The 25544-nt window shown below is 38.8% G+C and overlaps 1 protein-coding gene across 2 annotated transcripts in view; it reads right to left on the reverse strand.

Annotated features, from left to right (window-relative positions):
- Positions 1–5634: 5634 nt before the first annotated feature.
- Positions 5635–25544, reverse strand: part of pax7a (paired box 7a) — a 56672-nt gene continuing 36762 nt past the window's right edge. For both annotated transcript variants that reach the window (XM_052568370.1, XM_052568369.1), the window contains exons 8-9: positions 11235–11484; positions 5635–8205 (exon numbers count right to left, since the gene is read on the reverse strand). In XM_052568370.1, the coding sequence (XP_052424330.1) occupies positions 8090–8205; positions 11235–11484 (366 nt within the window). In that variant the 3' untranslated portion in view covers positions 5635–8089. The remainder of the gene's footprint in view (positions 8206–11234; positions 11485–25544) is intronic.

Consider the following 25544-nt stretch of genomic DNA (forward strand, 5'->3'; position numbering starts at 1 on the left):
GAAAAATTGTCTCTGTGTATTGCGCTCTATGCCCAGGCGTTATGGCTGTTAGCAGGCCTCTTACGTTCAGAAGAGGCTTATGTTTGAATCCCAAACAAAACCCTGGTTTGTTCTACCATACGGGCCTCCTCTGTCTAAGCTCATTTGCATTTTAGTTATTAATATTAATTAGTCTGGGAGCCAAGCAAGCGCTGATTTTTATATGTAAATCGAACCTGGCTTCACAGTAGCCTTATCGCGGCGAACCATCTCTCAGATTCCCAACTTCAGTGGCTCTTTATTCTGGTGCTAACCGCTTATCTACAGAGGAGAGAGGTGTGTGAGTGAAGAACAGAATGGGAAGAATAAACAATTCTGACGTGAATACACCAACACGTGAAGTGGAGAACTTCTTAAGGCTCTGTTTTAGAAGTTGAAGATGCACTCGACTTCGCCGAGGGGAAGAAGTAAGACCACGGCTGGTCTCCCGAAGACTTATCCTGCGATGACAATGACACATTGAAAACGAATCGACTTGAAATATCTTAATTCGACTTGCTTTTGCAAATTTAAGGCCTTACATAAAAATGCAATATTGGAAGATGTTCTTTAGGAGATCTCCCGCTGCCAAAGATGAGACTGAAATCCCAGCTTACAGAGGCCTCTGTCTGTGCAAAGCCGGAGTCAAAGTAGGCCGTCAGACGGGCCGCGGCGCAGGTACATTATGTATCGCAGAATAATTACAGGATTTAGAGAATTACGGGTCTCCATAAGTGCTTTCACTGTGACAGCCATGACAGTCGGAAACAGCGCGGCTCTCTTAAGACACATAAGCCTCAGAGAAGAACACCTCCAGTGTAATCTGCCAGGATCAGGTCCTCTGTGCCTCTTTAAACCCTCATTTTCTTACATATATATGTAGATATAAAGAGACACGCACGGCCAAGATGGTGTTCAGATGAAATCATGCTGATTTGTTGTTTTGTTTTTATCCTATAGGGAACGATCACAAATTAGATCTCTTTGGTATCGCATAATTGCTTCACATAAAGAGTGATGGTATAAATGCAGAGCATACGGAGAGTTTCAGAAAAGATCTCAAGCTGTGCTTAGATTTGTCAAGATGAAGGATAAAAATATTGCCCTGATTTAATCAAAAATAACTGAAACAACTATTTGCATTACATTGTACTCAACTAATTTGTCACCAATTCAAAGCAGTGCAGATAATCTGTTGCACAAAGAGAACGTTGATCAAGCTCCAATTAATGTTAATGTTAAAAGCAACTCAAATACGTTGAAAGAATTAGCTATAATAGCTATACATGTTATTCTAAATAAACAAATTATGACAAATCACTAACACCAGCACAATTACCCTCCCAGCAAACTCTTGACCTAAGATCAAGCTTCACTATTCACCATAGTAGTAACCGCAACTAACTTTTCAAAATCCCAATTTGACTTTTGAACATATTAAAAAGTCTCAGTCTCCATCAAGCTTACTTGAAAACATAAAAAAAGCACATAATTTCCAATCCAGTTCCATGCAAAGCATGCTGGGACCTAGAAATACCAATTTATCAACATCTGTTTTGCATTCACTCATTAGATAGACACCAAAAGGGTCCATATTGGTACATTAAATGTACAAATTAATATATAAAGTGTATATATTAGTGCCTAAAATGTAGTGTTGAAAAAGGTACCACCCAAGTGACAGCTTTTCTTCCTTTTTCTTTTTTTTTTTTTTGAGTGTAACCAACAGTAAAATACTTCTTTGCATTGCCTTTAGTTTTTTTTTTTAATCAAGGTTATTATATTCTAATAGACAAGAACTCAAACAAGTTTCTGTTTAAAGACAACTGAGGAATGGAATTTAGTAAAGTCTGAAATCAAGTGTGTGAAAGAGAATTTATTATTATCTAAGAAAATACGTGAAGTCTATGAGCCAAGAGTAAACTTTGAAATATTTTACAGCTTCTTTTTTTTCTGTGGAGTGTCTTGAAGTCTCAAAGTGGGGGCAATGATGGCTATCATTAAACTATCCTTTACTCTGTTTGTTGGCTCTCGCAGGACCAGGTCCATCAACCTCCTCATTCTCCATGCCTGTCCGGTCCTGCTTCCTCACCGCTAGCTCTCTTAAATGAGATCTGAATCTATCAGCCCTCCTCTCGCGCGGCCAGCTCAGTCTATGCAGATGCCCCTCGCCGTGAGGCCTGCCTCCTGGGAGATAGGAGTCCACCGGCATCCTCCTCTCCGCAGCTCAAGAGTTTCATTTCCATCCCTCTGATCTAAACAAGCCCATTACCGGCAGGACACAAGCCCGGGCCCCTGGAGAAAGCTTGCGGCTAAGCCACCGTGGCTCATAGCCACCTTCAATGGCCATACGTCTGGTGTAGGGACCACATATACGGCCCTGCACTTTATCAGAAGCTCTCCAGAGAAGCGAGGGGAATTGGCTCTTGTGGGTCTCGTCGAATCCTCCTCCTGTAGTCAATCAATTACGGGATCAAAAGACGAGAGAGGAGAGGGTAACAAAGACGAGGACACACGGTTGACTGGGCGGTGCCTTGTGGAGGCAGAGAGCTGGAAAGAGCAGTGACGGAGGTGGAGGCCGAGGATCGGACAACCAGAACATGTGCTTTAGCTTAATCCAGAAGAGACTTGAAACATCTCGCACATGCTTCGCAGAGAGGTTGACGATAAAAACACAAAGCATGTAGGATAAAGAGCACATTGTGAAATATAAAGACCTTAGCGCAATCATATAAGGCTGTCAAGAGGATAAAATACCGGCTCACCCTATAGGTTTATGCTCTGCAAAGCCAAATGAATCACAGAGGATTGATGTTCTAGAAGGTGCTTCAGAGATATGGTAATCCATATGATTTCTGCCACTACAAATACTAGGAATATGGTTTTACAACAAGGATAATAAATGATTAAAATGATTGGTTGCTAAGAGTATGAAACTATCAAAAGTTGCCTCATGTCTCACGGCAAGTCATCATTTCTGCAATCTTTGTTTTATTTTCTTCATGTTTTATTTTATGGACGTTTTGGTTTGCACCCACATGCAGGAGTGAGAGTAAAGTATTATAGAATCAAGAATCTGTACTTGCTGACTTAGTAAATGGCCACAAAGAAAAACTGGGCATCACACACTTTTCAAGTCGTTCTGAACACAAGAATCAAAAGGAGACACACAACACATGACTTAAATTGTGATTCTAAATTTGAAAAACTGCTTAATATGCACAACGTGATTTTCTGTAAAATCTGTAAAAACTCTGATTGTCCTAATTTTTTTTCAGTGTTTTTGGCTCATTGACAACTAGTTGGCTGACAACTAGTGTCAACGTATTCACTTTGCAATTTGGGGCAAAAATCTGTGCGAAAGCTGTGTAGTATTCTTGCTTCAGGTTAATGGTTAGAGATAAATAGTAGCAAAAAATGTACAAATATAGCTGAAACCCTACTATTATATGCAACAATATTTGAATGTACAATGTTTTTTATGTTTTTTTTTGTCAACGTGTTAACAGCAAACTTAACTATGATCTCTTGAGTCTTGTGCAGATCACAAAATGAACGAGAGAGTACATCCAGCCAGTTCATAATGCCCTTTAGTGCGCTTCACGACGGGCTGCCAATAAGATTGTCAGACTTTATTCTGTGACAACAAATGGTATAGCAAGTCCAAATAACAAGTCCTAGTTATTTAACAAACATAAAACTTGCCAGCAATAGAGCCCACTGCAGTTACCGGATGAGCCTGTATCATGAGTTTTTACTGGTTATTATTGGGGAATAAAATACCTCAGAATGTAGAGACTGACCAATCAGAATCTAGTATTCCACAGAGCTATGTAATAAATTGATTGTAGAATTTGGATATGCACAAATATATGTGCTTTATAAGTACTAATAAATGGCCAATATGCTAGTAATATGCATGCTAATATCTGACCCTGGACCACAAAACCAGTCACAAGGGTATATTTTTTGAAATTGGGTTTTATACATAATCTGCAATAAGCTTTCCAAAACGTGTAATTTTGACCGATACAATGTACTGTTGGCTGTTGCAACAAATATACCCATGCTACTTATGACTGGTTTTGTGGTCCATGGTTACATATGCAACTAGTTAATAGTAAGAATTGGTCTCTATACTGAACTGTTATCAATATTTCCAAAAAATGTACATATGATACTCCCCTACAAATTAGACGATGAAAGCTGCTTACTAGGTTTTAGAGAGGATCTATAGCTATGATACGAAACTCTGACTGTGTGGTGATGAATAAAGATTCATAGTTAATCAAAAAGTGACAATGGTTGCATTGAGTTATCATCAGCATGATCAGCTGAAATCAGCTACAGCATGTGTAGAATGTCCAGGGTGTCATGTTGGGACAACAACAGCTGGATTTGGTATCATGTGGTTTGGAATTTCCGGCCATGCCACCAGCATACCAGCAGTTCCTGTGTGACAGCGTCTGCCACATGAGTCCAGACCAAAGAAGACAGACAGTGAGGAGGAATGGCAGAATATGAATGACTTGCCACAACTGTACATACTGCACTGTGTGTTAAACTAACTCACATTCTGCAGTGTATTCACATGCAACTCTTTTCACCAATTCAGCAGTACACCCTCAAAAATTAAGGTTCTATATTGACATTAACATTATTAACATTATTATTTTTTTTTTAAAGAACTGTTCACTGAAAGGTTCTTTGTGAAACCAACATGTTTTTTTTTTCTTTTAGCCCTTTTGGCATCTTTATTTTCAAGAATGTAGATACAGACTGATTAAAGTAGATGATTTATAGAATAAAATTTCTAAAAAATATTATACTGATAAAAAAATGCCAGCTGTTGTGAGCCTACACAAGGAGCTAAAGCGGATGAGCATAAGTAAAAATAAATAAATAATAATAAATAAATCATGAACGAACAAATTTGCAATAATTTTATTCTTCTTGAAAAAAAGAAGAAAGAAATATGTTACAATTTATACAAATTATTTGGATGGTACAGGTCATTGGGGCCAAAGTTTTATGATCTACTAAGGTTTTTGGGAAACACATGCCAGGAAGTTTCAGTGTTAACATTTCTTCGAGTTATTCATTTTGAGTTTCATGAGTAATATTCATAGCCACACTTGATCAATTTCTCTCTATTAACAAAGCATTAATTATGTGCCTCAGTAAACTCCTTATTTGATGCTTATTAATAGTTAGTAAGGTAGTTGTTAAATTTAGTTATTGGGCAGGAATAGGGATGTAGAATATGGTCATCCAGAATATGTGCTTTACAAGTACTAATAAAGAACATGTTTACAACAGGCATGCTAATAAGCAATACTTTTAGTGAGAATTGGTCCCTACACTAAAATTTTTGCAGACTCATACCGGGACAAGACTAAAAACCTTAGTATATAAATGTTTTTAGGAATGTTTTACATCTTGTCTCATTTCGAAGTTCTCATCAGGCCTCACCAACCTTTTCCATACTCTACCATAATGCATATAATAAGGCACTAAAAATGGCCACAGATATAATCTAGAACAGCTTTCGTAGTCAAGCCTATCATAATTTTGTCAAACCAAATTCAATACGTAAAAGACAAACTCTGGAAAGGGTTTTAGTTTTAGATCTTTAATTGATAACATTTACGCCAGTGTTACAGTAAAGACACCAACAGGCTGAAGGTAGTAAATACCAAATACAAGGTTCCCACTAAAGCTACTACTTCATACAGCAGAATAAATTATACCATGATAACGTACACACATGCTGAAAGGAAATGGGAGAAAAGTATAAACACAAATGCTAATGAAAGCAGGTGCCCATTTTGACGTCCCAGAGGGGCATGGTAATATTAATATTTTTAATATCCAAATGTTGATTAACAAAGATGTTAGCCGTGGATGTTCTATGCTAGAAGTCTTTTCATTGCTCATTTGATAAAGATATCGACAGTTGAAAGGGAAGTGGGCGGAGTTTGGGTCACATGGTTTTCTTGAAGAGTTCTTTTTCCCCTTAAATGCACCCAATAAAACGTTCATGAGGAATACATTGAGTCGGAAGCAGCCAGTTAGCACCAAACACTGCTGTGTTTCCCACAGTCCGTTACATGAGCCATCGGTCACCTCCAAATATTATTAATGTCAATATTTCATCTTCATTATGGATCCACAGATTTGAAGCTGGGAATCAAAAGCAAACAATTCACCTTCCAGTCAGTTTTAAGTGCGACTGTCTTTTACCAAGAGATTCTCACGTTGAATCCTAAGAAAATGATACATAATAACTATCGAAAACAAAGAAACAAAAGCAGTGAATATAAACACAAAATTACAATATAAGACTTACACATATCCCCTGCTTCATCTACCACACAACACCTTTTCTGTTTTAGTATAAAACATATTCTTTATAAACAAACAATAAACGATCTGCTTCATCTACTGTACAGTTCCATTTATGTGTCAAAATGTCACCTGTGAGTGCTACACAAATATCGTCGAAATATCACATCTTTTTTGTACAAACTTGTGAATGCATGGGATTTTAATTACAGGAGACCTGGTGTGTGTATTTGTATTAGTTTATAACATAACAAAAGAGAAAACGAAATGGGAACGTAAGAAAGCAGTTGAGATGGATTGGTCACTGTAATCTGGAATGTGGAATGTTGTCAAAATTATCATAAAGTGTCAAAAGTATAGGGTCAGTTAGATTTTTTTTTTTAAATAAATGTATTACTTTATTCAGCAAAGATTCAACAAATTGATTAAAATGTACAGTCAAGACATTTATAACGTTATGAAAATGCTATGTTTTGAACTTTCTGTTCATCAAAGAAACTAAAATGATCATGGTTTCCACGAAATAATAATTAGAAATGTTTGAAATGAGCAGAAATCAGTATTATTATAATTATTTCTAATGGATCACGTGACACTGAAGACTGGTGAAATGATGCTGAAAATTCAGCTTTGCATCACAAGAATAAATTACATTTTTAAATATATTCAAATTGAAAATGCTTTTTTAAATTGTAATAATATTTCCTGTTTTTACTTTATTTTTGATCAAAGGTACCGTTTTCAAAAAAATATTTATTATACTGATCCCAAACTTTTAAACACTGTAGTACTTGGTCTAAAATTAACTTGTGCATTTGAAACGTTACTTAACAAATTGTACAATCTAAATAGAATGTTAAATGTTTGCATTGCTTAACTCAAAATCATAATATACATGTGTCAAACTATTCATTTTTGTCTAGTTTGAGGGGAAAGTGTTGCTTCACTCTAGAAAATTAACGAATACAATTTAGAAAAAAGCGTTATAAATCCAGTTTCCTGACATGTCGTTTTCTTTCTCCCAGATGATTGCTTAAAACAAAACTGGCATTTGAGCGAGGGGAAAAATCACTGGTCCTTTAAAAGCACAGCTAATTCCCAGCAGAAATCCAGACTTCCCACAGAGTAGTCAAGTTTGCATGGAATGTCAAGTGAAATATGAAGTCAGAGAAGGTCAAATCGCTCAGGAACATTACGGCTGTAAGGAGAAAAACACTCGATCCCCTGTTCTTTTTTAGCCCACTGCTAGCATTTCACATAAAAAACTCCGGGGTTTGAATTAGTAAAAAATGCTACGTGTGGATCTTGAAACAACGAAACTAAACAATAGTTACGATAATCATAATTACAACAACTGTAAGGGCAAATGTAATAACAATATCAATAGAAAACAAGCGAGATTATCCATAGTAATGACACTGAGATTCATACACGACTATGCACAGTGAGGTGAAAGTACGTTTTGGAAATGGCTCGGAATGCGTTCTTGCGTCCGTTGACGTGCCTGCAGCCGTTGCATGGTCCTCTTGTCTGAATTAGAGGTACAAGACAAGCCCAGAATTACGAGAAGGTCACGTCAAACGGAATGGCAAGAGTTTCTTGTCTTGAGAATCAGAGTGAAAGCCTCTCACACCCGTGCTGGCGGATGCACTGAAGAGCTCCAGCTGGTCGGAGGAGGTGTTTGTGCATCTGTGAGCGTGTGAAGGTGTGTTTGTAGTGATCGGACTCAGTAAGCCTGTCCCGTCTCCACCTGCAGGAGTCCCAGCACCGCCGAATGGTCGGCCAGCTTCATCCTTCTCTGAGTCGACAGACCCACGTTCTTGGCCAGATAGTCCACAGCGGCTGTAGGGAACGACACACAAACACGTTTCATGAGTAGGCATTCCCCGTAAGAGCAACCTCACACCAGTTTATGCATTAATAAAACACCACTAGCAAACAGAAGGCCTTCAGTTTGATTAGTTCAAATGGTTTCAATGAACCCGTTCAAAAATAGATTCAAATGTACATACATTGGACTTTTACTGATGCTGGACCACTCCAGGCCAAGACAGTGTGTGGTCTTTTTAGATACAGATGTATTTACTGTATATAAAATAGAGACACAATTATGATCTATCTATCTATCTATCTATCTATCTATCTATCTATCTATCTATCTATCTATCTATCTATCTATCTATCTATCTATCTATCTATCTATCTATCTATCTATCTATATTATGTGTCTGTATTCAACAAATGGCACATATAAAGATTAATAAAATATATTACAAACCAAAATGGGCATTTAGTCAATCAAGGGCCAGAGAGATGGGAACGCCTGGGGTCATTCATTCAGCTCTCTGTGTGTGTGTGTGCCAGTCTTTATTACTCTGAGCGTTTGAGATTTCATGCTTCATACTCGGCTCAATTTCAGCAGCTCTCTCGTCTGACTCATTAAACAGATCAGTCCTCTCAATCTCACTCATAATTAACCCGACATTCGCTCGTCAGATCTCTTCAATCAACCCTCCTGCACCTTCTGATGGACCCGACACAACTTCACACACACACACACACACACACACACACACACACACACACACACACACACACACACACACACACACACGTTTACCTACACATCTCACCGCAGACATACCGCAGACCTCTAAAGAGCTCGTTATAATGTCTACAGACTAACCCAAACCTCAAAACGTGCATTTTTGCATAAAAAAGAAAAGATTTTGAATCATTTTAGTAAATATTTGAAGACATCCTCAAAGGGAGTTTTGATTTAGATAACCTATGGGGAACAATTTTATCCCCAAACTAAAGTTTGGACAAAATATCTCAAGGTGTTTAAGACATATATATCACAAAACACGTGTGTAGATAGAAACCACTGACTTCTGTGACAACATCAGCCTCTGATTATGTTAATTCAATCAGGCAAACAATCAGTCAATTCTTTCCTGCCCTGAAGCTTGTGTGTATGTGTGCATGTGTGTGTGTGTGTGTGAGAGAGAGAGAAAGAGAGAGAGGTGACTAAGAGGGCATTAGGACCCTCGGGGTGTAAAAGTGGGCTTTGAAGTGTCCGTTTCCCATTTGAGTGCTGGGGTCTTTATCAGGAGCATGTGTCTGCCCTGCTCTGATGGGCAGAGGGGTCAGAGAGATGGGCACTTCTCACCCTCAGAGAGGAAACACATGCTAACTGTCAATACTAACAGGGCATTAGTGTGAATAAACTGTAGTGGTTTGCTACTGAAAAGATCAACACATGCTGTACTTGCTCAATAAGGATGCATTTATTTGATTAAAAATACAGTAATAACAGTAACATTTTGAAATATTATAAACATTTCAAATAGCTGTTTTCTGTGTGAATATACACTGAACAAAATTGTAAAAGCAACGCTTTTGTTTTTGCCCCCATTTTTCATGAGCTGAACTCAAAGATCTAAGACTTTTTTTATGTACACAAAAGGCCTATTTCTCTCAAATATTGTTCACAAATCGGTCTAAATCAAAATAATCCATCCACCTCACAGGTGTGGCATATCAAGATACTGATTAGACAGCATGAGTATTGCACAGGCGTGCCTTTTGCTGGCCACAATAAAAGGTCACTCCAAAATTTTATCACACAGCACAATGCCACAGATGTCTCAAGTTTTGGCCAACTTTAGCCATCTCCAAAGGTGTTTCAGTGAATTTGGCAGTAGATCCAACCAGCCTCACAACCACAGACCACGTGTAACCACACCAGCCCAGGACCTCCACATCCAGCATCTTCACCTCCAAGATCATCTGGGACCAGCCACCCAGACAGCTGCTGGAACAATCGCTTTGCACAACCAAAGAATTTCTGCACAAACTGTCAGAAACTGTCTCAGGGAAGCTCATCTGCATGCTCGTCGTTCTCATTGGGGTCTCGACCTGACTGCAGTTCATAATCGTAACCGACAATATCCTGAGGCCCATTGTTGTGACATTCATCCCCATCCTCACATCATGTTGCAGTACGATAATGCACGGCCCCATGTTGCAAGGATCTGTACACAATTCCTCGAAGCTGAAAACATCCCAGTTCTTGCATGACCAGCATACTCACCGGACATGTCACCCACTGCGCATGTTTGGGATGCTCTGGATCGGTTTATACGACAGCGTGTTCCAGTTCCCGCCAATATCCAGCAACTTCACACAGCCATTGAAGAGTGGACCAACATCCCACAGGCCAAAATCAACAACCTGATCATTTCTGTGCGAAGGAGATGTGTTGCATCGCGTGAGGCAAATGGTGCTCACACCAGATACTGACTGGTTTTCGGATGCCCCCAGACCCCCCCCCCCCCCAATACAGTAAAACTGCACATTTTAGAGTGGCCTTTTATTGTGGCCGGCCTAAGACACACCTGTGCAATAATCATGCTGTCTAGTCAGCATCTTGATATGCCACACCTGTGAGGTGGATGGATTATCTCGGCAAAGGAGAAGTGCTGACTAACACAGATTTAGACAGATTTGTGAACAATATTTGAGAGAAATAGGCCTTTTGTGTACATAGAAAAAGTCTTAGATCATTGAGTTCAGCTCATGAAAAATGGGGGCAAAAAAAAAAGTGTTTAAAATTTTGTTCAGTGCATTTAAAAATTTTAATATATTCCCGTAATGCAAAGCTGAATTTTCAGCATCATTACTTTAGTCTTCAGTTTCACATGATCCTTCAGAAATAATTTAATATGCTGATTTGAAATCGTAATAATATATATTGTTTCATAGTATTTTTGATTAAATAAATGCACCCTTGGCAAGACTTACCGACAAATTTTCAACAGCAGAGACATACAGACACACAGAGCATATAATGGCGGAGAAGTACGTACTCTGGCCGTACTGGCTGTACTGGTATCCAGCAGTGACGGGGTCCACGCTGTAGCTGGTGGCGCTGTATGTGGGAGGACAATAGGACTGAGAGGAGGCCAGACTGTCCACACTCTTGATGGGGTCTGAACGCTGGCTGCAGCTCGCTGAGATGGGGTTAGATGCCTCCAGACTGCCGTGGAGAGGAGAGATGGAGAAATCGTGCTGAGCCTGGGACTGGACGGCACTGGGGTTACTCAAAATACTCATCACCTAGAGAGACACAAAGACGGAAGCCGGTGTTTAGGAAGGAATAACCAGCTTGCATGTAAAATGACCAATAAAGGACAACCTGCTTTTTATGCAACTTTGATGGCAAAATATAAAGTTGCCTTTAGTTTCTCAAACAAAAAGACATTGTGCATTGTATTTGCTAAATTAAATCCAGTACTTGTTTCTTACTATTTGTGAGTGCTGATTTCAGAATATAGTGCTTGTTTTGCTTAAGCATGTCATAGTTTCTCACTAAATATGATACTTTTTGTTGCATTTTTTGTTTTCTATAACCATTTATCTATAACCATTTCTACTGCGAACAAGTCTTGTTTTTTAGATTTGATGCTTTTGATTTTTGCATGTGTTTAAGAGTGGCAAATACTTTACCAAATGCTTTAACTTGGCAGATATTTAATGCTCTGAGTTATCAAATGGTACAATGGCAAGAGTTCCTCTCACAAGACAGGCAATTCTCACAGTCCAAAAAAAATACAGAGGGAAGGTACAGAGAGTGGATTGGTGCCAGGCACAGAGCACAGCCAGCATCCTAGAGTGATTAGCAGCATCCAAAAAGAGTGATACAGCAAAAGAAAGAGACGGGGAGAACAGCCAGACCCATCGGACCCCAGCGGCAGTGCCAAACAGACCCCTGCTCCAAGGCCTCCAGCACAACAAGCACCGAGGGAGAAGATAACCCCGCCCCCAGGTCCCAGAAACACCCCCATGCTCATGAATAATAATGAGCAGCGACCCTAACAGAGCCAAGTATGTGATCTCCCATCCCTAACACATAGGCCGCGCTCTTAAACTAATATTAATGTGAGCACAAGCTGCTTGTTCATCTGTTTGTTTGTTGAAAAAAAAGAATGGTTAATATGTGCATTGTTTGTGGTATTTGCAATCAACTCAATTAATGACTGTTCTAATATTTTCTAACCACCGCTAATTTTGCAATAAAATTCATATTTGTGTCGTGTATGACCTACTATATTCATCAAATTCATCCCACAATGCAATGCAATGCAATTGACCCTCCATTCCTACTATGAGGAATGAAACAGAGCACATATACTGTATAAAGCATCAGACACACACACACACACACACACACACATATATATATATATATATATATATATATATATATATATATATATATATTTGTGTGACCAAGTATCACATAATAACACTGAAAATAAATATAGAAAAATCTTCTTTTTTTTTATTTATTCACCAACTATCACATAATAACAACTCATTTAAATAATAATAATAATAATAATAATAGCCTAATAAAAATTCATTTAACTATATATAGTGTAATGAAGTGACGTGGTAAAGATGCATTGTTATGATTGCGTGTGGGCGGGAGAGATTTGAGGGAAGATGGGGTTGAGTAAATAATTGTTGCACCTGACCATTGATTAGCGTGAAGGAGAGAGAACAATAAATAGAGAGGCATAGCGAAGCATGAGATGTTCTGGGAAGCAGTGTTTTTGCTAAACGCCGAGTGGCACTCAAGGTTGGGGGGTGGGTGCCGTTCGCATGCTGTTTAGGGCTGCCGGCGGTGAAGATAGTTAGCGGGCTAACCTGTAGATAAGGCCGGGTATAGGAGTGCGTCAGGCGACGCGGCTTCTCAGAAAAGGGGGGGCTCCGTTTTTTCGCATTTAATGATTGGGTGGGAGGGTTATGATGAACTAAATTCTTATGTGGCAGTCTGATGGCGTCTTTTGTGTGACGGTGACGTGTTGTGTGAACGTGTGCCATGTCCTGCGGGGGTGATATGTGTTTCATAGCTTTTGCCTATTTATTGCATGTGCGCTAGGTTTTTTATGGCCTATTTATTGCGGTTCTCTGTTTAGCAGCTTCTATGGTGGTGTTGTTCGCCCAGATTTGTTTAACATTAGTGCTTGGGACTTTCAGAACCTGACCCCGTCTGACATGTTTGGTAACTGCATGAATTATATAAAATAAAGATTACTGTTTCTACCCCTGTGGTGTTGCTTGGTCTGTAGAGTAGACTCCTCTAGCCACAACATAAAGTCTCCTGTCTAGGTTAAGTACAATATATATATATATATATATATATATATATATATATAATTTAAAAAATAGTTTGCTACATACACTAGCAATGCAAATAGGTCACCTTCGACTACGTGTTTCTAGCTTAGAAAAATAAACAACAGGGAGCATGAGGTCTGGTGAAAAGGTCAAAAAACAGGTAAACCGATTAAGAAAGGAATAAGAGTGAAAGAAGAAATAGTGTTTGGGGATGGAGAAGAGTTTTCCAGGAAGCCCCACACATGGTCTTCTCCCTCAGCCTACAGAAAGCATCCTTCCCAGCATCAGGTTCACGTTGCGTCTCGATACGCTACGCTGCCCTTTGACTCCCTTTGGCTGCTAAACCAATTAGAGCATCCAGAGCTGCTTAAACACACACAGACGTGACACACACAAACGCATACGTGTGAGTTTAAACACAGTTCACATGGCGACATCAGCACACCGCCAAAACAACGAGAGGCGCGCACGAGCGCACGGGGAAAATTAATCACATTATGATTAATATTCCCTAAATGTCTCGCAGGAAATATGGAGCACTTGAGGCGCATCAGACACATAAGGCTGGTTAGCGGTTTCCTCATGCTAATTCTATCAGTATGGAAGCCAGTTCTGCACGCATGTGACATGCATCCGCATAAGAGGGAGATTCATTGCCGTGTCTTTATAAGAGACACATGTGATGTGGCCATATGGTTGGAAGATTCATACGTTTCCTGATTATAGCAGATTATGCGAATGGAAAGCACAAGTAGCCCTTGTTGGTGGCCACACGAGGGGGCCGTGGGGTGGGATGGGGGCGGACGGCAGCTGCAGGGGTGGGAGAGATGTAGTCATCGGTTAATTGAAGCTTGATTACACCGCTTCCTTCTTTATATGCACATTAAATTAAAGCGGCAGACAATCAGGACTGACTCCTCTATCAGCGCTTCTAATTATAAAGCGCCAAATTCCAGCAGCGTTGACCTCCTTTAGAAAGTGAGTGAAGGGAAATCTCTAGACCTTTGCTGGAAAGACTGGACTGTTATTTTCTAATGTTACACTCCTGGTTTCTTCAAGATGAATCCCTGCTCTAATACAAGTCGTATCTCCAATAAATGGCTCATCATATAAATGGGGGCACATTTTAAACACTCAAGTACAATTACTATTGGTTTCTAATTGCTAGAATAGAATAGAATAGAATAGAATCATTATACACAGGCACAATGAAACTACACTTCAAGAATAATTTTTTTAAGAATGTCGATGACCAAACAGTAAACAGTAGTCATTGACTTCCATAGAATGAAAAAAAAAAAAAAAAAAAAAATGAAAAGGGCTACCGTCAACTGTTTGGTCACCAACATTCTTCAAAATATCTTTGTGTGTGTGTGTGTGTGTGTTTGTGTGTGTTCAGCAGAAGAACAGAACAACTTAAGGGCGAGTAAATGAATTTAATTTTTTTGGGTGAACTGTACCTTATAGTTATGGTCAAATTTTAAACTCTTGCCCCCAGTTTCACAGACAAGGCTTAAGATAGCGCCAGATTAAATGCATGTTTTAGCAGTTTTAAGTGAAAGAAACTTGCATATATCTTAATATATATCAATGCCATTGTTTTGTCTCAAGATGCAAAGGCTAGTTTATAAAAGTTACTTAAATGTTCTGAGCTATGACCTAAACTTATGGCCTAATACCAGACCTTGGATTCATACAAGCAGTTTGCAATGACTTATTTCATATTGGATGTGTTTATTAAACTGACCAACTGCGGTTGTGTTGTTCTGTGTTCAACAGCATAATTAGACATTGTTCGGGGGAATCGTGACCTTCACGCACCTTGACCAAAAGTGGCGTAACCATTGAACTTCGCCGCAGGGGAAAGATTAAGCTCAGCTGAGATTGTATTACAAATCTACCCACCCAGAACATTAACGCAGCTAAATAAACAAAAATCAATATCATTCAGACTATTAATCTGATACGGGTGTGTGTGACATATCTGCGCAAAACAAGCACCTCCGGCGAACGTCGGCTGATAATACAGTTCACAAACTAAATAACCCTTCATTTCACAAACTTGAATTCTCGTTCCTCCCCATGTAAGCTATACATTTCTTTCCTTTGTTTCGACTATATCTTCTGCAGTGCTTTTCTTGTTTGTTGTGCGTCGTGTGTGCGGTAGATAATGGAAGTCAGTGCTCCAGTGTTTAAAGGACACAGCCCAGAGGCAATGCCTTCCTCTCTCCAAGTAGATTACTCCATAAATAATAATAAAAAACTAATTAATTCTCCAACTTCTGAGACCCTCCAGCCTGAGGCTGTGCAAACCCAGAATTGTAAATTGATACAATGTGCATCCTTTCAGATAAACAAATAGTGCATGTGCAACACACTAAAAGGGATTCTTTCATACCACTCTAATTTCCTTAACAGTCAATTTATATATTTTTGTCTGCTTAAATATACGACGAGTCCTTTCGTGTTTAGTCAAGCTCTGGAGAAATGGCTCGACAACTGCAGAGCTAAAAGGAATCTGTCGGGTGCAGATGACATTTCAAGAGGCGATTTCCCATAAGCCAAACTAAAGGTTGTGCTACAACTGCATGTGCACTCAATTTTACGTGTTCACTAGAAGAAGAAGAAGAAAAAAGAAGTAGTACTGGAAACAACTGTATTGGAAAAATTGGAATTGCGAACAACTCAATCTTCCTCTATATTAAGCATTCATATTCACCAGAATAATTTCCACAACATCCAACAATAACTAAAAGTACATAAAAATACATATACAACAACTTTTCATCTCTTTCTAGATGCTTGAAGTTGTTCATTATTACAAACAATGCTTTTTTCAAGGAATTGTCAGAACATCAAAACAAATATTGCATCTACTTCGACCAATGTCTATTTATACCACAGAGCTAAAAACAGATATACAACATTTCAAAATGAAACAAACTACATTTACTAAAGATAAATAAAGAACGCAGTGAAATGCAGGGATGGCAGACAGATAGAGAGGATGCGAGGAGGAGGTTTGTGTGCGGAGAGAGTGAGACGGGGGTTTTTAAGAGTACAAAGACTCCAGTGGCAGCCCTGAGTTTGCCTTCAGGCCAGCCTGCCAACAGAGCAGATAGCACAGGCCTCTGCACCCTCGCCAGGCTCTCGGCCAACACACACACTACTCTTAATCTAGCCCAGAGTGGATTAGACAGTTCCTCTCACCACTAACTCCCCCCTACCCTAATGCCCTCCAGTGCAACCTTCAAGTTTAGTGCAGGTCAGGAGGGCAGACGGAGGGGAATCAGCGCACTCAGTGTGTGTGAGTTATCTGAGAGCCACAGAATATCATCTCTTCTCTTCACTGATCAGTGGGGCTGATAGTCGCCTCTACTGGAAATTATGAGTGCTTTTTCACACTCCTGCTGACAATTGTTCGTCTGTGTTTCAAAGGACAGTCCTGGGGCCAAGATTACGGCAAATAACACTTGCTGTAATTTATCAACCCCTTCGCCTGACGCCCATTCGGGATTACAGTAGAGTAAGGTAAAATAGAGAATCCTGGAAGAACTGCAGCAATCAATGTAGAAAAATTATGAAAAATATTTTAGGCGCATCACTGTGGATACTTCATTTGATATTGTAACAGTTGAGGTCAAAAGTTTACACCCCCCTTTCAGAATCTGCTAAATGTTAATTATTTTACCAAAATAAGAGGGGTCATACAAAATTCATGTTATTGTTTATTTGGTACTGACCTGAATAAAATAGTTCACATAAAAGTGGTTTACATATAGTCCATTCTTAATACTGTGTTTACCTGAATGATCCACAGTGTTTTTTTTTGTGTTTTTTTTTAGTCATAGTTGTTCACGTTTGTCCTATGTTTGTCCTGAAGAGTAAAACTGCCTGCTGTTCTTCAGCAAAATCATTCAGGTCCCACAAATTCTTTGGTTTTCTAGCATTTTTGTGTATTCAAATCCTTTCCAACAATGACCACATTATTTTGAAATCCATCTTTTCAGACTGAAGACCACTGAGGGACTCAGATGCAACTATTACTAAAGGTTCAAACGCTCACTGATGCTCAGAAGGACAAACCATGCATTAAGAGCTAGGGGCTGCAAACTTTTGGAGTTCAAGATCAGGGTAAATTTAACTTGTTTTGTCTTCAGGTAAACATGTAACTATCTTCTGTAGACTTTGAAGAGCAGTACTAAATTAATAAATAAGAAAAATGTACACATCTTCAATTTGTTCAAAAGTTTTCACCCCCCACTCTTAATGCATCGCTTATATGTATATATGTATATATCAAATGTATATATTAAATATTTCTAATAATCCACACAAATTGGCTGGTAATCAGATGCTTTTTAAACAGGACTATGGATTAAGCGCTCTCCTCCACTTCCCATAGTGGTGCTCATCTGAGACAAAATGACTATTTAAAAATAACAGTGGTTGCATAAATTCAATTAGAGGCTTTTGGTCACGGTGGAAGGGGAGCGCGGGCCAATTAACCAGCCTGGGAGCTTCAGCCAGCCTGACTGCTGACACAGAACAGATGACGGGGGCCGCTCGCTGTGTCACAGCTGTAATTGGCCAAAGCACATTAATCAAAACTGAAAAGAGGCTTCCGAATAGAAAAGAGAAGGAGCGACGAGGAAGAGAAAAGGGCGATAGAAATGGGGGGGTTAGGGTGGAAGTGAAATGAGTAAATGGACAGAGACACGGAAAGATAGACAGAGATAGGTGAGAAAATGATGGGGAAGAATATAAATGGACCACTTATGAGGACACTGAGGAGCGATGCATTCTAGTGTTTGCACTGCAGAAGCAGCTCTGTTCCAAATTACAGTGCAGCTGCCAAATAGAGTTCCTTATAAGACAGCAGAACCACAATGGAACAGAATAATTGACTGATTTTAAATCCCTACATAGACTCACAACTGATTTCGCATGAGCATTTTTCTTGAGTTAATGATGGATAGACTGATTTTTCACACACACACTCACACACACACACACACACACACCAGCAATACCACGACTGAGGTTTCCTTGAGCAAGGCACTGAACCCCCAACTGCTCCCCGGGCGCCACAGAATAAACGGCTGCCCACTGCTCCAGGTGTGTGTTCACAGTATGTGTGTGTTCACTGGTGTGTGTGTGCACTTTGGATGGGTTAAATGCAGAGCACGGATTCTGAATATGGGCCACCATACTTTGCTGTATGTCACGTCACCTCACAAAAAAAAAAAAAAAAAAACTATTTCTGCCTTTCTTGTTCAAAATATCAATGTGTTACTTGCTGTTTATAATTATGAAATTGACTAGCAATTTCTGAATGAAATTCGTGAATGGCAATCTTTATTTTCAGTGTACTTTGAAGGTTTAAATTTGGTGCATTTTTGAGTTTTCTTTTCTCTTTGGAGTGTCATAAGCTGTTTGTGAATAGATAAGATCCCTAAAGTTGCAAAGACTAAAGTCTCAAACCCAAAGAGAAATTCTTTATAAAAGTTTAGACTCGTCCACGCCCTTCTAAAACACCTTGTTTAAACACGCCCCCAAACATTTCTAAACAATACCATATTTTTAATATTTAGCAAAAATTTCATATATAATGAAATATTGTGTTTTTAATCAGAGTGACCTGTTTTATTGAACTCACCTTGATCATTTTCCCCACAGTGCATGTGGGATTGCTACCTATGACGCCTTCTTATGCTGTTTAGGTAGGGAGCTCACTAGGCTGGAGCAGAGCTAGTTTAACGCAGGGCAGTAGGTGTTCTGGAGGAGAAGGGAGCGTGTGATAATCGTGCTCAATTACATTCTGATTGACACTGACAGAATCTGGGCACTGACATACAGGACACAGATGAGAGCCATTATCAGCCGCTGAAACAAGCTGTCACTCTTTAGAGGATGTTTACTGTACTAAATAGTGTGCATATGCCCTCTACCTCTCTCCCGTGGTCAGTCACACCTCACATCAGCAAAAACACACTGACAGCTGTGGACAAATGCTTCTCCGAAGGGCTTCTAATGTAGGCTTGCACGATATAATGGCAAACAAATCATACCAGCCAGGATTAAGTTTTAAAATTTGTGTTGACATCTAAGGAATAGATTAAATAAGATGAAAATGGAAGCATACAAAGCCAGAACTCAGTCAACACACAATTAATCTAATATATATTTTTTTCTATTGTACATTATAATGTCAGTCAAATTAGAAAGGATCTTTAGTCTAATATATATATATATATATATATATATATATATATATATATATATATATATATATATATATAAAACAGTATAAGTTGAATGTGAGCCATGATAATTGTTCAAGTATTTTATAAGTATTGTAAGAATAATTTGTAATAATAACAATACGATTTTTTGCGTATTGTATCATCATAAATTTAAATTTTGGGTGCCTCTGTAATAATAAAAAAATAATTATATATATATAATTATTTTTTATCACTAATAATATATATTATTTATCATTAGTGATAAACAGGTGATTTCGTTTTGTAGAATATTCTCTGTTGGTGAGTGAAGTTCACATTTGTTTGTATTAGCCATCACATTTCCTTCTTAAATATTTCCACAGATCTTGGCCACAGTCTGTCAGCTAGACGAAGGTTAATATGCTTTTTGTTTGGGAGCATTTGAAGAATGTGTGGAGGCACAATCGTCTATTCTCCTCCACTGATATGCTTGAGTGAATATGGAACGGATTCAGCCACCAGGAACAAGCCAAACTCAAACCACACACACACACACAGCAAAGCTCCTCTCACTTTGCAGTGGTGCCTCAATTGAGAGAGAGAGAGAGAGAGAGAGAGAGAGAGAGAGAGAGAGAGAGAGAGAGAGAGAGGCGGAGGTTTGTTTGCTAAAATCAGCAGGGGATCAGCACAGTGAAAAATGTCAGGTCAAATTGTTCTTGACAGAGTTAATATCTGCACCTCACAGCAATAATTACATGTAAATAAACAGCGAAATAGTGCTCAGCTGGAGTCTAAGAGGAAGAAACTGCTTGTGTGAGATAGCCAGCTGAGACTCAGTTTTACAGAAAGTGAACGAATGAGAGAGAAAAACAGAGAAACTCAACTTCACTAAGACAAACATCACTAGTATTATTGCTTATATTCAGAGTTATTGATTTTAACAAACCCCAAATACTAATAACAAACCATTTAAAGCCTACTGTTTTATATTTGATACATTTCTAAGGCCTCTTTTTTTTAAATCATGTTCAAATGTGAGCATCAGTCAGGTGATCATCAGGCTTTTGAGGGAATTAATTGTTCATCTCTCAGTCATCATTTATATGTTCTTAAACTATCTTTGGTCATAAAACTAAGCATTCAAATATTATTTTACTAAGACATATTGTTGAGAAATTTAGAGTCATAACTAATATTATATATTTTCATGTAATTAATCTTATTGATTTACATTTCATCTTACTTTTTTATCCATATAAATATCAGCATTTGCACCAAAACCATATTTTGTTGCACAATATGGGTCTCTGAATAGTATGATATCCATATGAGATCTCACTATACAATACCATATGAACCATAAAAGCCTGATGTATTGAATGCGAAACTGAACAAAAACACATCTTTTCTCAAAAAAGTTCAATAAATTTTTCCATTTTGAACACTTGAGTATTGTTTCATATGTCAGGCTGTTTGTGCTTCATGCACGAATAATACCAATTCGGCAATATACGGCAATTCGTAAATTTTTCGCAAGGTGGCTTATTCGTACGAATTCGTACGACCACACTCGTACAAATTCATATGATTGTTGCCAAATCGTACGTATTTTACGAGTTGCACAATTCGTATGAATTTGTACGAATGACCTACACCTAACACAGCCCCTAAACCTAACCGTCACTGGGGCTTAGACAAATCGTATAAAATCGTACGAGTGAGGTCGTACGAGTGAGGTCGTACAAATTCGTACGAATAAGCCACCTCGTAAAATACGTACGAATTGGCCGTGAGATAGCGTTGATAATACTGCTTCCCAAATCACTTTACTTAAGCACACTGACAAATTTTATCTGGTGGATGATACATTTGTGAAAATAAATTGCATTGTGTGGGTGAGACCAGAAGAATGCTGCATATGAGACGAAGAAGACAGCTGTCCCATGATGCTGCGGCTCAGCCAGAGTGGCTCAGACAGCAGACAGCAGGTTGCTGGTGTTTGGCTGTGGATATGTGTGTGGTTGGGGCTTTGAGTTTGGTAAAGTTAGAGCAGCGCTGCTCATTGTAGTATTAATCATGACGGTGCACCTGTCAGAGTGGCATGTGGAACTAACAGGACACACATTTCACAAAGACGACATCCAAAAAGCCAACAGCTACCAAAGAGGCTTATCGATGACCCCACCATGACCCTGCAAACCCTTAACCTGTGAACTCATGATTATGAGGGCCTAGGTTACCTGGAAAAAAAATCCCCTCACCTGCTTATAGGTGTTAAAAACCAACTTTTACGACACTGACGATAAATTGTAGTGACGGCAATCAAAAAGAAAGCGAAAATACCTCTGAACTTGATACACCTAAGCATTTGTCATAAAACTTGACTTGTAGCAATAAAAGTATTGAAACACGATCCAATAACCACAAACAAACAGACATTCACACGATACTGTCTTAACATTCAACATCACTGCATCAATAAAAGACACTAATGCATGCTATTCAAAAGCCTAAGTGTGATTTCATGTCTGTAAGTCATTGCATTAAATATCAAATGATGCTGAAGGATGTCTTCTCTTCACTGTAACATCCCTTTTCTTCATCCTTTTTCCACGGTGTCTTTAAATCAGCTGTGTTTTGGTGATTTGTAGTGGATGAGTGAAGTCAGTTTTCCTCCATAGTTCATCACAATATGATTTAAGAACCACATCTGTCATTTTAGCATTGCAAACTAAACATAAAATACACGTCTTATGATATTTGCTCTAATGCAATGGAATTTTTCATAAATAATGTTTTAATTGTATAGCTACATTTGGACACATCAAATCAGACACACTAAATATGTCAGTGCATTAAATATCAAAATACGCAGCAGTCATTTTTGCACGGTGTCTTTGAGTCAGCTGTGTTTTGGTGATTTTACTGGATGTGTATCTTGTTCACCTATTTAGTTTTCAAGACTACTTCTGTTGTTTTACCATTTCAAACAGAAAATTTTTTTTAAATAAAAGGCAGTTTATATATAATGCAAAGACACTCAAATCACATAATGATGTAATTGCATTAAATATCAAAACATGCATCTTTCATGTTCATTAATGCCACTTTATTTTCACATCTTTGAATTGTCTGCAGATTTTTATTAGGTGTATTAACTATCAAACAAACATTGTCATTCTCAACACTACATCTTTTTATTTTAGCATTTCAAACCAAGCTAATTTTAAAATAAAAGCCACTTGGTTTGATGATATTTTATCTAATGTATTTACATTAATATATTCAAGTGTGACTTTCTCACCATATGAGAAAAAAAAATGAACTAATAAATAAGTTTTAATAGAAAAGTTCAATTACACTACATAAAATTGAACAGATTTGGTCTCCGGTAAAACAATAAATAAGTCGTCCAGCATGCTGTGGCCTCTAAAAGTAATTGACATACAAGATAGGATCGGTGAGGGTGCACTTATACGTGGCTATACACTCCCCATTCTCCATATTATAGGCATTTCCAGTTGCGTGGGACACACGGCATATGAATTGGTCTCAGTCGTTCCCTCCTTTAAATCCCTATCTTCTAGGATTTGCTGAAATTTATATTGGCTGCCTCTGCAAGATAAATGTAAATCGCATTCCCTTATATTTGCCATTTATCAGGATGCGCCAGCTCACTTTCGGCAGGGGAAAATATCTCTCACCCGCATACAAACAGCCTTGCATTTAAATAGCATTTTTATTGTCCGCCGTAGCCTTTCATCTGAATGGCGGGAAAAGCATCTTCCTCTCCAGGGGAAGGAGAGGGAGGGCAGAAGAGAGAGCAGCCTTAAAGGAAAAAGTGCAGCAAAATAAATAAATTAAACTCTTTTTCTTTGAGATGAGAGAGGATGTAGGCATTGGACTCAACGGGTGACTGCTGGGCACCCAAAGATGGAGTTTAGAGAAGACAGACAGGCGTGGAGCATCCATGACCTGATCTTATGAGACTGACCACCTCTGCAAACACCCGACAGTCGCTTGTGTGTGTTGCATCATACAAAGCCTTCTTTCTGAACTACAATCTTTGAATTAGATCCCAATACTGAACCTTTATACTTACAAAGAAAAAAAGAAAATGTAAAACTCACTCCATTGCTCTGCTGTTTATGCTCTGAGTGGTTTCTTGAAGTCTCCATGATATTCAGATCCTACCTTCAGTGTAATCTAATAGATTCTTACTGTCCACCAAGCTAAAGTTGTAAGTCTGTCTGAATGATTAGGAAAGTAACAACACACCTATCCTCAACAAGACAATGTTTTGAGCATCAGTCATGTTTGAAAGTTTGGAAATGTTCTTGAAAGAAGAAGAATAGCATTTTTGATTTATTTTATTATTATTATTTTTTTTACAGTGCATAAAAATTTAAATTACAGCCAAAACGAGTGTCCAAGAAAAGGTTTAGAACATATTAGCCTTCAGACAGTCACAATCACTTTCCATTGTCATCAGGAGAAAGACAAAACATACACACTCGAACCGTAAACCTTATACCAAAACTACAGTTTATTTTATATTTATTTATTTATTTTTTGCTCGTGGCGACGATTTTGGCTGTCTGATGTTCTTGGCAGCTGCCAAGCAGGTCTTGTTTTTTTTTTTTTTTTTTTTGAAAGCTTCTTATAGGTCTTTTCCATTACTGCCAAATATAAACAGTATCTGTTTTAATATGGCTTCTAATTATTAAGTGTCAATTCCCCCTCTCGCGGCGCGAGCGCACGGGGTACGGATAAATGCCGCGCGCTCATCCGCTTTGATTCGTTCGTCGGGAGAGCTTGCCAGCTGACACGGTGCCCAGTCTGCGGCTTAATGCACAAGTTTTTAATAATGTGTGGGACTACACGAGTCTCCGCGGCTCATTGATATTCACGTGCCTAATGTCATGTCAAAACTGCGAGGCGAGGGAGAAGGCAAGAGAAGCGAGCACTTGGAATTTCTGAGGTAGGTGTCTTTCCTTTTTAGTCGACGCCAGCACAGGGTTCTTAAACGTAATTCATCCCCTTTTTTCAGGGGAGGACTAATGGAAGAGGGAGAGGGTTGAAGCTTCTCCGCGCTTATCTCTGTCTGACAGTCGCGAGCCGCGCTTGGCGAGGGCTGCTGTTCGCGCGCTCTGCTGTGCGGTACGGTGCAGGCGAGGAGGCCCGGGGACAGGGATCAAAGGCAGGCTCGGGTGAGCGCCGCTTTTCTCTCTGATCCCTCCGGTGGCGAGACCCAACTCCGCTCGTGCGCTGCCTTGCGCTCTCATCCATTTGTCCGTCCGTGAGCAGAGCCTCATTCCACAGCACAAACACACTCACATTTACTCACACACATTTTACTACGTTTTAATAATTTAAACAACAACAACAACTATATATATATATATATATATATATATATATATATATATATATATATATATATATATATATTTATATATATTATATATTTACTATATATATATATATATTTGTCACTTTGTTTTATTAAATTGTAGTAATATATGTAATCACATTTAAATGATTATTTTTCTATAATTTTCATAATTACAGCTGTCTGTGGCTCTGCAGAGGCGTGTTGTTTTCCTCTCTCTCCCAGCAGGTGTCCCTGTCAGGCAGAGCAGTGGAATCCACCTCAGAGCTCTCTGCCAAGCAACACATTTCCCAGGACCACTCTTAAAAACCCATTTAGAGAGGCATAATAGCCAGCGTGAGCACCTGACATCACGTTCAGTCTCTGTCCTTGCT

The sequence above is a fragment of the Carassius gibelio genome, chromosome B11 (assembly GCF_023724105.1).
Source record: "Carassius gibelio isolate Cgi1373 ecotype wild population from Czech Republic chromosome B11, carGib1.2-hapl.c, whole genome shotgun sequence".
NCBI lineage: Eukaryota > Metazoa > Chordata > Actinopteri > Cypriniformes > Cyprinidae > Carassius > Carassius gibelio.